General features: G+C 40.9%; 1 protein-coding gene across 1 annotated transcript in view; it reads right to left on the bottom strand.

The window, feature by feature from the left end:
• The window catches only part of LOC137323576 (low-density lipoprotein receptor-related protein 1-like), a 1400855-nt gene that overhangs the window by 224223 nt on the left and 1164399 nt on the right, over positions 1 to 12233 (bottom strand). Inside the window, exon 54 of the mRNA XM_067987196.1 lies at positions 7210 to 7350. Coding sequence (XP_067843297.1) covers positions 7210 to 7350 — 141 coding nt within the window. The remainder of the gene's footprint in view (positions 1 to 7209; positions 7351 to 12233) is intronic.

Below are 12233 nucleotides of genomic sequence, written 5' to 3'. Positions count from 1 at the left end.
GGCTGCAATCGCCCCCACCAGTTCTTCTTCTATCTTCCCCATCCCACCAGACTTATCCAAGAGCTACTGCTAGCAGGGCAAACAGCCTAATTTGGAGCACCATTAATGTGCAAGTTGCCTCTGGAGGCACCGCAGGTGCTAGCAACTTGTCCCAATTATTACAATGAGGCACGTGGCCCAATTTCGGGCGAGACTTGGGCGTCCTAATTCGGGCGCTTGCTGTGTGCGCGCACCATCAGTTATGTGCCCAAAAACAGGCCGTAACAAATTTCTATCCCACTATGTTCTCTCGTTGAGGAGTTGGTAACAAGGATCATCAATTTAAGATTTCCACTGAAAGTGAGGAAAGATATTTGGAGAAATTTGTTTGTTCAGAGACTTACTGGTGCATGGAATGATTTGCCATAAGAAATCACTGAGGCAGAAACTATTGCTTCTTTTAAGGGAAAACTGGATAAATATTTGAAGCAGTGAAAGATACTACGGGGAGAGCAGGAGAGTTGGATTGGTTTTGCATTGCTCTTGCAAAGAGCTAACACAGGGCACGATGGGCCTTAAGGACTCCTTCTATGCTGTAAACCTCTATGGTTCTATGACTTTTTTTTCATGAAGCATGTCTAACCCTACTCTCCTGGTCATTACCCATACCTTCAAATATTCCTCTTTTTCACAAACTATCAAACTCCCTTTTAAAAGAATGTATGGATTCTGCTTTAACAACAGTTTATGACAGAAAAAACTACATTCTAACTACATTGTATATAAAAATTTGAAGAACCTCCCCTTTAATTATTTTTGTGATTATCTTAAATTTGTGCCCTCTTGCTATTATGTCACTAACCAGCACAAACAACCTACCACAATTTGACTTATCATAACCCCTTCATAATGTTGAAGACTTCTACCAGGCCTTTAACCTTCTCAGCTATAGTCAAAAAAAGCTTACTTTTTAAGTATCTCTTCATAATCTTATCCCCTCATTCCTGGTAACACTACATTCTTTCATAACATTCCTATAATGGGGTGCCCAAAATTATATACATTATTCCAACTGTAATCTAACCAAGATCCAGAATTATTAACATCAGTAATAATAATAATATCTATATAAAATGTTGCTGTAAAGTCAATGGGAACAATAATAGCTGTTAGAACATTGCATATCTCTCCTGGTGACAGAGAAACTTAGATTTAGATACTCTAGATCACTGATGATCACTAATTATGCACCAATAATGAAAATTCAGGGGAGGCATATTGTAAATAATTGAGCAGGATCTATAAGATTAGATTAGAAAGATTCACTGAGATTATTTTAGTTTAATGAGACATAGAATTAAATTAAGTATTTTTGATAAAGTGCACATTAATAATGTTGATCAAGAATGGAAATTCAAATCAACTAGACAAGAAAATGCTTTACAATACAGAACAATTGGGGGTATGGCAAATCATGACGTGGATTGTGAAAGACTGCAGGAGGTCTTAAATTAAATCCAAATTAATACCTTGACATCATTCCTTTTTTAAGTTTCAAGATTGTAAAGGCTGAAAAGAGTGTAAATCTTGCATTTAAATTGAACAGCTTACATCACTGTATTTGAAATTATGATAGCCACGAAAGCATGAACAGAAACTGCTTATACAGAGGTTTATGACCTGTTATGATTGGTGCCACATTTACAGATCCTGGCAGTTTGTCACCAGATTTGTCCAACAAAGCTAGTTACTTTAGCCTCCAATTGTCAATAAGAGTGCTTAAATTATTTTTTGAATGGTTAGTCACTTCTTTACAATTTCCATAAGTTGTAAAACATTATTGGAATAAAATTGAGTCAGAAAATTGGGAAAAACCAAAGATCACTGAAAGCAGCTGTAGGATAGTAAAAATTAGAATTAAAAGGCACTCAAATAACAATCGATGGTGACAAAACAATCTAGATAGCAGAGCAAACAGAACAGCAGGCATAGTAAAACAGATTGTAGGGAATTGCAGCACAATGTTGGGATTCCTGCTGTTTTCAATTCACAAGATGTACATTTTGGGTTGTTTGAAGCAGACAATGATGGCAATGTGCTATTAGCTTTAATGATGGCGTTTAATCACACTGAGAATAAATCTGTAATGCATGAATTACCATATGGTTCAAGTTAACAATACTTGTACATTGTAGTGTAGTGATCACAAATACAAAAAAAAATTAAAGTTTTGAAGTTCTTTTAAAAATACTCTGATCAAGTCACAAGCTTGGCACGCTCCAATGGTGTGCTCTATTTCAACAGAGGTACAATGGTAGCTGTGGTTACAATATCCTCTTACATCTTTGTAATAAGTGTGAGGTATTACATTTTGGTAGGTAGAATAAGGGGAGCATATACTGTTTGGATAATAAGAGTCTAAATGGGGTAGAGGAGCAGAGGGATCTGGGGGTACAGATACACAAATCACTAAAAGTAGTGAGGCAGGTTAATAAGGCCATAAAAAAGCAAACCAAGCTCTTGGGTTCATTTCTAGAATTGAAAAGTAGAGAAGTTATATTAAATTTGTATAGAACCTTAGTTAGACCACACTTGGAGTACTGTGAACAGTCCTGGTCTCCATATTATGAAAAGGATAAAGAGCCACTGGAGAAGGTGCAAAAAAAGTTTACTAGGATGATACCAGAATTGAGAGCTTATACCTATAGAAACATAGAAAATAGCAGCAGGAGTAGGCCATTCAGCCCGTCGAGCCTGCTCCGTCATTCAATATGATCATGGATGATCCTCTTTCTCAATACCATATCCCCGCGCTCTCCCCATGCGCTTTGATGCTTTTTGTGTCTAGAAATCTATCTAACTCCTTCTTAAATATATTCAGTGACTTGGCCTCCACAGCCTTCTGTGCTGGAGAATTCCACACGTTCACCACCCTCTGAGTGAAGAAATTTCTCCTCATCTCAGTCCTAAATGTCCTACCCCGTATCCTGAGACTGTGACTTCTCGTTCTGGACCCCCCAGCCAGGGGAAACATCCTCTCTGCATCCAGTCTGTCTAGCCCTGTCAGAATTTAATACATTTCAATGAGATCCCCTCTCATTCTTCTAAACTCAAATGAATACAGGCCGAGTCAACCCAATCTCTCCTCATATGACAGTCCTGCCATCCCAGGGATCAGTCTGGTGAACCTTCGCTGCACTCCCTCTATGGCAAGTATATCCTTTCTTAGGTAAGGAGACCAAAACTGAACACAATACTCTAGGTATGGTCTCACCAAGGCCCCGTATAACTCTAGTAAGACATCCTTGCACCTGTACTCAAATCCTCTTGCAATGAAGCTCAACATACCATTTGCCTTCCGAACTGCTTGCTGCACCTGCATGTTTGCTTTCAGTGACTGGTGTACAAGGACACCCAGGTCCCTTTGTACATCAACATTTCCCAATCTATCATAATTTAAATAATACTCTGCCTTTCTGTTTTTCCTTCCCAAGTGGATAACTTCACATTTATCCATGTTATACTGCACCTGCCATGTATTTGCCCACTCACTCAACTTGTTTAAATCGCCTTGAAGCCTTTTTGCAGCCTCCTCACAACTCACGATCCCATCCAGTTTTGTATCGTCAGCAAACATAGAAATATTACATTTGGTTCCCTCATCCAAATCATTGATATATATTGTGAATAGCTGGGGCCCAAGCACTGATCCCTGCAGTATCCCACTAGTCACTGCCAGCCACCCTGAAAAAGACCCATTCATTCCTATTCTCTGTTTCCTGTCTGTTAACCAATTTTTAATCCATGCCAATATATTACCCCCAATCCCATGTGCTTTAATTTTGCACTCTAACCTCTTATGTGGGACTTTATCAAAGGCCCTCTGAAAATCCAAATATACCACATCCACTGGTTCTCCCTTATCTATTTTACCAGTTACATCCTTAAAACACTCCAGTAGGTTTGTCAAACATGATTTCCCTTTCATAAATCCATGTTGACTTTGTCTAATCCTGTCGATATTTTCTAAGTGGCCTGTTATCACATCCTTTATAATAGACTCCAGCATTTTCCCTACTACTGATGTTAGGCTAACCAGTCTGTAGTTCCCTGTTTTCTCTCTCCCTCCTTTTTTGAACAATTTTACAACACCAAGTTATAGTCCAACAAATTTATTTTAAATTCCACAAGCTTTCGGAGGCTTCCTCCTTCCTCAGGTGACCTGAGGAAGGAGGAAGCCTCCGAATGCTTGTGGAATTTAAAATAAATTTGTTGGACTATAACTTGGTGTTGTAAAATTGTTTACAATTGTCAACCCCAGTCCATCACCGGCATCTCCACATCCTTTTTTGAATAGAGGGGTTACATTTGCTACCCTTCAATCTACAGGAACTGTACCATAATCGATAGAATTTTGGAAGATGACAACCAATGCATCCACTATTTCCATGGCTACCTCTTTTAGTACTCTGGGATGCAGATTATCAGGCCCTGGGGATTTATCGGCTTTCAGTCCCATTATTTTCTCCAGCACTATTTCTTTACTAATACTAATTTGCTTTAATTCCTCCTTCTCACTAGTCCCTTGGTTCCCTAGCATTTCTGGGAAGTTATTTGTGTCCTCTTGCATGAAGATAGAACCAAAGTATTTGTTTAATTGCTCTGCCATTTCCTTGTGCCTCATTATAAATTCTCCCGTTTCTGACTGTAAGGGACCTACATTTGTCTTTACTAATCTTTTTCTTTTTACATACTTTTAGAAGTTTTTACAGTCCACTTTTATATTCCTTGCAAGTTTATTCTCATACTCTATTTTTCCCCTCTTAATCAATCTCTTGTACCTTTTTTGCTGAATTCTAAACTGCTCCCAATCCTCAGGCTTGATACTTTTTCTGGCAACTTCATATAACTCCTCTTTGGATCTAATACTATCCCTATCAGGAAAGAATGAGCAGGTTGGGGTTCTTTTCTATGGAAAAGAGAAGACTGAGGGGTGATCTGATAGAGGTCTTTAAGATTATGAAAGGGTTTGATAGGGTAGACGTGGAGAAGATGTTTTCACTTGCGGGGGAGACCAGAACAAGAGGCCCTAAATAAATTATAGTTACTAATAAATCCAATAGGGAATTCACGAGAAACTTCTTCACCCAGAGAGTGGTTAGAATGTGGAACTCGCTACCATAAGGAGTAGTTGCGGCAACTAGCATTGATGCATTTAAGGGGAAGCTAGAAGAAGAAGGAAATAGAAGGATATGCTGATAGGGAGGGAGGAGGCTTGTTTGGACCATAAACACCGGCATAGACCTGTTGGGCCGAATGGTCTGTTTCTGTGCTGTACATTCTATGTAATTCTATGTTGAAAGAAAGAAAGACTTGCATTTCTATAGTGCCTTTCATGACCGTAGGACGTCCCAAAGCACTTTACAGCTAATGAAGTACTTTTGAAGTGTATTCACTGTTGTAATGTAGGAAACATGGTAGCCAATTTGTGCACAAGATCCGAGGAACAGCAAGATGATTATGACCAGATAATCTAAATTGAATGAAGGATGGCAGTGCTCCGTTTATATATTCAAATATTGATCACCAGCCACTGACTGACATTTTTATTGATAGAAAAGAACCAATGGAGAGCCAATTCTTTTCTATCATAAGAACTGAACGCTGGTGCAATCTGCTGCCTGTTTTTTCCCCTGTAATTTTAAAGTAATCAGTCACCACCGCACCCCCAACCCTCCAATTCTCTGGCTGAAGGAAGTGGTGGGTGATCTTCTACCAAGGTTGATGTGTAACCCATCACAAAAAGGCACGCAATAGTGGTGAGCTTGAATACGTTTCCTCCTTCCTTTTCAGAAGTGTTCACTTATTACTTCTCTCTGATGACACAACTGAGATTTGGAACTTGTCACGGGAGGAATTGAGGGCATGAATCCAGTCATATCTATTCATCATAGTATGTGTGTAAGAATTATTCTGACTAGTCAGGCTGCTCAGACTAAGATATCTCACAGACTTGTTGGATCACAGGATCACCAACCAGGGAGGTAACAATTGAGAAATGCTCGGTAGTCTGGGATTTGGTTTGATAAATTTGAATCTACTCATTTAAAAAAAGTGTAGCCAAGTATATGACATGAAGACAGAAAAGAAAACATGGAATTAAGGAAGTATAGGCTGGAAATGAAAAAAGAACAAATTGTGAATATTGCAAAGAACCCACATAACATGAAAATCCAGCCTTTATTCAACGCCACTTATATCAGAGGATTGCTAATAAACAATTCCATGACAACTACATAGGAATTATAACCATCTCTAAAAAAATATTTTAGCATACAAATCCCATAGTGATTCAATGAAGTTTAGCAATCACTCAGGCAGCAATTAGATAAACATGATTTTGTTTTTGAACCAAAGATTTCAGTGGATCATTCTAAAAGGGTGCTCTTGTGCTGCTCAGGGTTTGCTACAATCTCCCTAAAATTTCAAGTAAAAGAAAAATTAAATTGAAATAAAACGAGAAAATACTTCAGACAGTAATTCCGATCATTTTTATTAAGCCTGTTGTGATTATTTGATTTAGTGCCTTTGAAACATGGATCAGTAGTTTTCTGTGCAGACAGATCCTTGACCAGTGACCGACAAAACAAATTTTGAACACTTCCAGTTGGTGGTTCAGTCATCCAAAATAATGGATAATGACAGAGCCAAGGATGGAGATGTGATACACAGAGGTAGTCAGCATCTGTTCCTACCAGCAACGAAAATACAGAGGACACAAGGGAGAGTTAGCCACCTTTAAAAGATACATTTATAAAGCTAAACAGAAATATGAGCACATTAAAAGAAATACAATTTAGAGATTTAGGAATGAATCTTTGATGAAAAGGGAAATTTGAATAGAACGAGTAAAACAAAACAACTCTGGAACATTTGACAGAAGGAATCCAATGCGTGAATTGGAATAGAAAAATGAATTATAAAACAGAATGATATTATAAGACTACTCTTGGGCCATTTCCTAGCACTTTGTTACTTTCTTAATAGTGCCACCTTTGCATGCCACTTCCAGACCACTTTCATCATAACATTTCTATTTTAACCATTAATTGTAACACTATGCTGATTATTTTGTGTGTTGTGTTATATATTCGACAGGAATCTTCAGTCACCATCACCTAGTAGTCATTAGTAAGTAACAATAAAGAAAGGAACTTAAAAATATTCTACCTGTTCCTTCGCACTTGGGATTTTTAGGTGCTTCATCTGAATGGTCAAGACAGTCAATATCCCCATCACATTCCCAATCTGCATTCATAAGACATCTTCCATTGGCACAACGGAACTCATGTGGACCGCAAGTTTTGTATTCTAAAAATCCACAAAATAAGTATCTTTATCTAGTATAACAATGAAGTGAATATTTTCTGTTGGTCTTCAATTATTAAATACGCCATTGAATAAATCTTAAATATAGGGGCAGGATTTTTCACTCTCCCTCTGCCACTGAGTTGGGTGGGAGCAGAAATGTGGGGTGGGGCGTGCTCTGCCGCACCCATTTCCATTTTCATGTCCCCCTGATTTCTCGCAGGCAGGGCCCTCAGCAAGGTACAATATATGCTCACACATATTTGGATTCCAGGGTTGCCTACTGGTTCCTGGGGCTCGATTTTATATGTAAATTGCGGGTGCGTTGGGGGGGGGGGGGCGGAGGGGCGGCGAAAATTGCAGAAATGCAGAGCGGGTTCGGAAGCCGGCTCCAACCCTCCGACTTCCAAGTTCCCCACAGTCACACCTGTGTGCGAGCGGGCGTCCCGAATCCAGAAGGCCCGCCGACAATTAAAGCCGGCTGGATGATAGTTAAAGAGCCAAATGTACCTCATTGAGGTACTTAAGGCACTTTACTTGTGACATATTAGGTAGTTAGAACAATTTTTAACTTACCTGGGCGGCTTTCCCACGGCTTCTGATTCACGCCTGGTGAAACCAGACATGAAGGGCCGGATCAAGCAAAAGTAAACAAAATAAATTAAATAAAAAACCATTAGACCAAGTTAAAACACAAAATCAACCTACCTTTCCACCCTGCTCCAACGTCTCCCTCTCCGATCTCCCCCTCTTCACCCCCCCCCCGATGTGCCCCCGATCTCCCCCTCTTCAACGTCCCCGATCTCCCCCTCTTCAACCCCCCCGATCTTCCCCTTTCCCCACTGCCCCCCCCGCGATCTTCCACTCTTCCCCCTCCCTGATCTTCCGTTCCAGCGATGGATGACGTCTCGCTGTCTTTTTGTCTCCCCGCCCACCCCTCTCTCGCATTGCAGCTCCTGTCGGCAGCCAGCCTGTCAATCAGGCTGACTGCCGGGTGCGAAACCCGGAAAGAACTTTAATCACCATCAATTATGATGCGATCGGGAACGGTAAGTTTTGTTTATTCGGGTTTGTCACATGCACTTTCACCGCCCCCCCCGCTGCCAACCCGCCACCATTTCAAAATTGAGCCCCTGGTGTCCAGCTTTGCTATGGCAATGGAGGAAGGGATATTGAATTTTTGGAGCAGAAAGCCTGGCCAATCAACTGTAGATGACAGAGGTCAAAAGAGGGTGGGTCTACTTAACTCCAAAAGAGGGCCCACACTGCAGAAAAACTCCGCTCCCATATCAGCCAGCCTCCCTGGTGGCGACCAGCAGGGCTGCTTTAAATATACAAATGATCCAGAGGCTGGAATGCCATCCGGGGTTATCAGCACATCTTTGTAGCAGGAGAAAGTCCTGCTATGACGGAGATGCATCCCATACATGTGAAGGCGGAAAATCTCTGCTGTGATATCAAAATGTTACATTTGTTTACATTCCAGCAGATATCACGCTAACGATGTAGAATTATGACATTTCATTCTATTGAGTATAGCTGCCGCAAATATTGCGAACACTGTCAACAGGAATTTTTAAAAAAACTTCTTGCTGGATGCAAGTTTGGTCACCAGTACTTCTTCTAAAAATCAAATACAATGATAATTAACCTTGTTGGATACAATTCCACATTTTAGGCTTACAAAGAGGATCATAGCGTATAGAATTAATAGCTAATTAGATTGAAAATTGCCTTCATACAGGGGCGTTATGGTAAATGGGAAAAGCTGTCTGGCAGCGGAGGTCGTTGAGTTCTATAAGGATCTGTTCCAACCCTCCTTTTCATAACTGATAATGTAATATATAAAATTTGCTTGTGACACAAAGTTATAAGGTCAACTGATGAGGATAAAAGAGATTGGTAGCATTAAAAAAATGGATTAAACTAAGTGGATGGGTTGGGGATATAGATCAATGCATATTGGACATAAAGAAAGGAAGAATGAAAATAAATTATGGTTTGATGATTCACCAATTAGTGAAATTATTCAGTCAGTGTCAAGTTGTTATGAACAAGGCTAATCAAATGCTATGATACATCCGAAGAGCATTTGACAATAAGTCAAAATATGTCATTTTAACCTTGTTTGGAAAATTGTGTGCCTTTTTAAGTATCAAAAGAACACTGGAGAAGTGGAGAAGGTGAAGGATGATTAAGATTCTAAAATTTAAGGTGTTAAGCCTTGTACTGATTGCGTTCCTGTGAAACGCCTTGGGACATTTTATTACGTTAAATGCAACTAGTTGTTGCTGTACTTGTTCTTATTACTGACAGTAAAATTGAGAGGTGAATTTTGGAGATATTGAGAGCAATAATTTAGATGCAAGTAGGTTACTTAACTTGAATTGTGAGTATAGACCGATTAGGACATTAGCATAAGTTAACATTTTTCAAACAAGAATTGAACTTAGAATAATTTCTGCTCATTTATAGAGGAGTAGATAGGTAGTAAAGATTCCCAGCTATGTTCACCAACAAGTTTAAAAAGGAACTGGATGAGTATTTGGTTGGAAATGGGATTGAGGAGTATAAGGATAAATACAGCTTTATGTGATCGATTTCTGTGCAGAACTGTAACAGCAAAAATATCAACTGATCAAAGATGAATGCAGTAGGGTATAAGGATAAATATTTTAGAATTTCATTTGATTTACTTTGATAGGAAAATGTTACAGAGAATGATTAAGTGGGTGGGTAGAATCCACAATGCAGCAGGCTTTACATGATTTGCACAAGGAACTGGGACCTCTGGAACTGGCCAGATGGACTGCAATGATCTCCTGTGGTCATCTACATTCTTATGTTCTGATGAACAGGCTTGATGGAATGAATTTTTTTAATTCTAGACTTTATTATGTTCTTGTGAGCATTACAGCTTCAACTATGAGTGATGACGTTATTGAGAGAACCGGCTGAGAGGAGGCACTGAGGGCTGGCTATATCTTGAATCGCAGTGCCAACACTAACCTCTCTCTCATCCGTTCTCACCCCAGGAACTGTCTCCTGCCTAAACACTGCTAAGGATTAACCATGAACTTTTCCCTTTTAGTAAATACAAAAATGAGGGTAAAAATGATGAATGACTTGTTCCTAATGATTTCAAATCCTTTGAGCATCAGCGAGAGGAATAGGCCTTCTCATCAGGAATTCTATAGATTTCCCCAGATTAAATATGCTTCAATGATATCTGAGAGGATATTCACCTCCCCAGGCTTGTTTGAAAAGCTCCCTCGGGAGAATATTTTTTTTATTATTCGTTCATGGGATGTGGGCGTCGCTAGCGAGGCCAGCATTTATTGCCCATCTCTAATTGCCCTTGAGAAGATGGTGGTGAGCCGCCTTCTTGAACCACTGCAGTCCGTGCGGTGAAGGTTCTCCCACAGTGCTGTCTGGAAGGGAGTTCCAGGATTTTGACCCAGCGACGATGAAGGAACGGCGATATACTTCCAAGTTGGGATGGTGTGTGACTTGGAGGGGAACGTGCAGGTGGTGTTGTTCCCATGTGCCTGCTGCTCTTGTCCTTCTAGGTGGTAGAGGTCGAGGGTTTGGGAGGTGCTGTCAATGAAGCCTTGGTGAGTTGCTGCAGTGCATCCTGTGGATGGTACACACTGCAGCCATGGTGCGTGGGTGGTGAAGGGAGTGAATGTTTAGGGTGGTGGATGGGGTGCCAATCAAGCAGGCTGCTTTGTCCTGGATGGTGTTGAACTTCTTGAGTGTTGTTGGAGCTGCATTCATCCAGGCAAATGGAGAGTATTCCATCACACTCCTGACTTGTGCCTTGTAAATGGTGGAAAGGCTTTGGGGAGTCAGGAGGTGAGTCACTCGCCGCAGAATACCCAGCCTCTGACCTTCTCTTTTCGCCACAGTATTTAGATGGCTGGTCCAGTTAAGTTTCTGGTCAATGGTGACCCCCCAGGATGTTGATTGTGGGGGATTTGGCGATGGTAATGCCGTTGAATGTCAAGGGGAGGTGGTTAGACTCTCTCTTGTTGGAGATGATCATTGCCTGGCACTTGTCTGGCGCGAATGTTACTTTCCACTTATCAGCCCAAGCCTGGATGTTGTCCAAGTCTTGCTGCATGCGGGCACAGACTGCTTCATTATCTGAGGTGTTTTGAATGGAACTGACCACTGTGCCATCATCAGTGAACATCCCCATTTCTGACCTTATGATGGAAGCAGCTGAAGATGGTTGGGCCTAGGACACTGCCCTGAGGAACTCCTGCAGCAATGCCCTGGGGCTAAGATGATTGGCCTCCAAGAACCACTACCATCTTCCTTTGTGCTAGGTATGACTCCAGCCACTGGAGAGTTTTCCCCGATTCCCATTGACATCAATTTTACTAGGGCTCCTTGGTGCCACACTCGGTCCAATGCTGCCTTGATGTCAAGGGCAGCAGTCACTCTCACCTCAAGTATAGGAGACCTCCAAAAACAGTTACAAATGCAACAGCAGCCAAATGCAATAATCCAGCCACTATCTTGTAAATCCTGCTTGGTCCCTTTAAATAGCACTGGTGGGGGTATCCTCCAGGCACTCCAAGAAATGTTCAGATGGTCATGGTTAAGGCTGTGCGTTGAGTTGAGCGTTAAGTTCCAAAATGGTGTCTATCACTTTAAATCAGCATTGCACACTAATTGTATCCATTTTCTGCTTACTTTACATGATGCCGGCGTTCGGTATTTGCACATGCGCTAATACCTATACCAAGATGGTGTCTGCGTACATCACGCTAGAAATGTGCCTGTGCAGCCAAGACGCCATCTTGGTACTTCAAGAGGCCACATAGCGCCAAAACAACGGGCGCTACTTGGTCCCATTTCTAGCCCTAAGAATCTGGCCA

This window comes from Heptranchias perlo, chromosome 7, assembly GCF_035084215.1.
Source record: "Heptranchias perlo isolate sHepPer1 chromosome 7, sHepPer1.hap1, whole genome shotgun sequence".
In the NCBI taxonomy this organism is placed as follows: domain Eukaryota; kingdom Metazoa; phylum Chordata; class Chondrichthyes; order Hexanchiformes; family Hexanchidae; genus Heptranchias; species Heptranchias perlo.
Note: the sequence above shows the minus strand (reverse complement) of the source record. Positions and strands in the feature narration are given on the sequence as shown.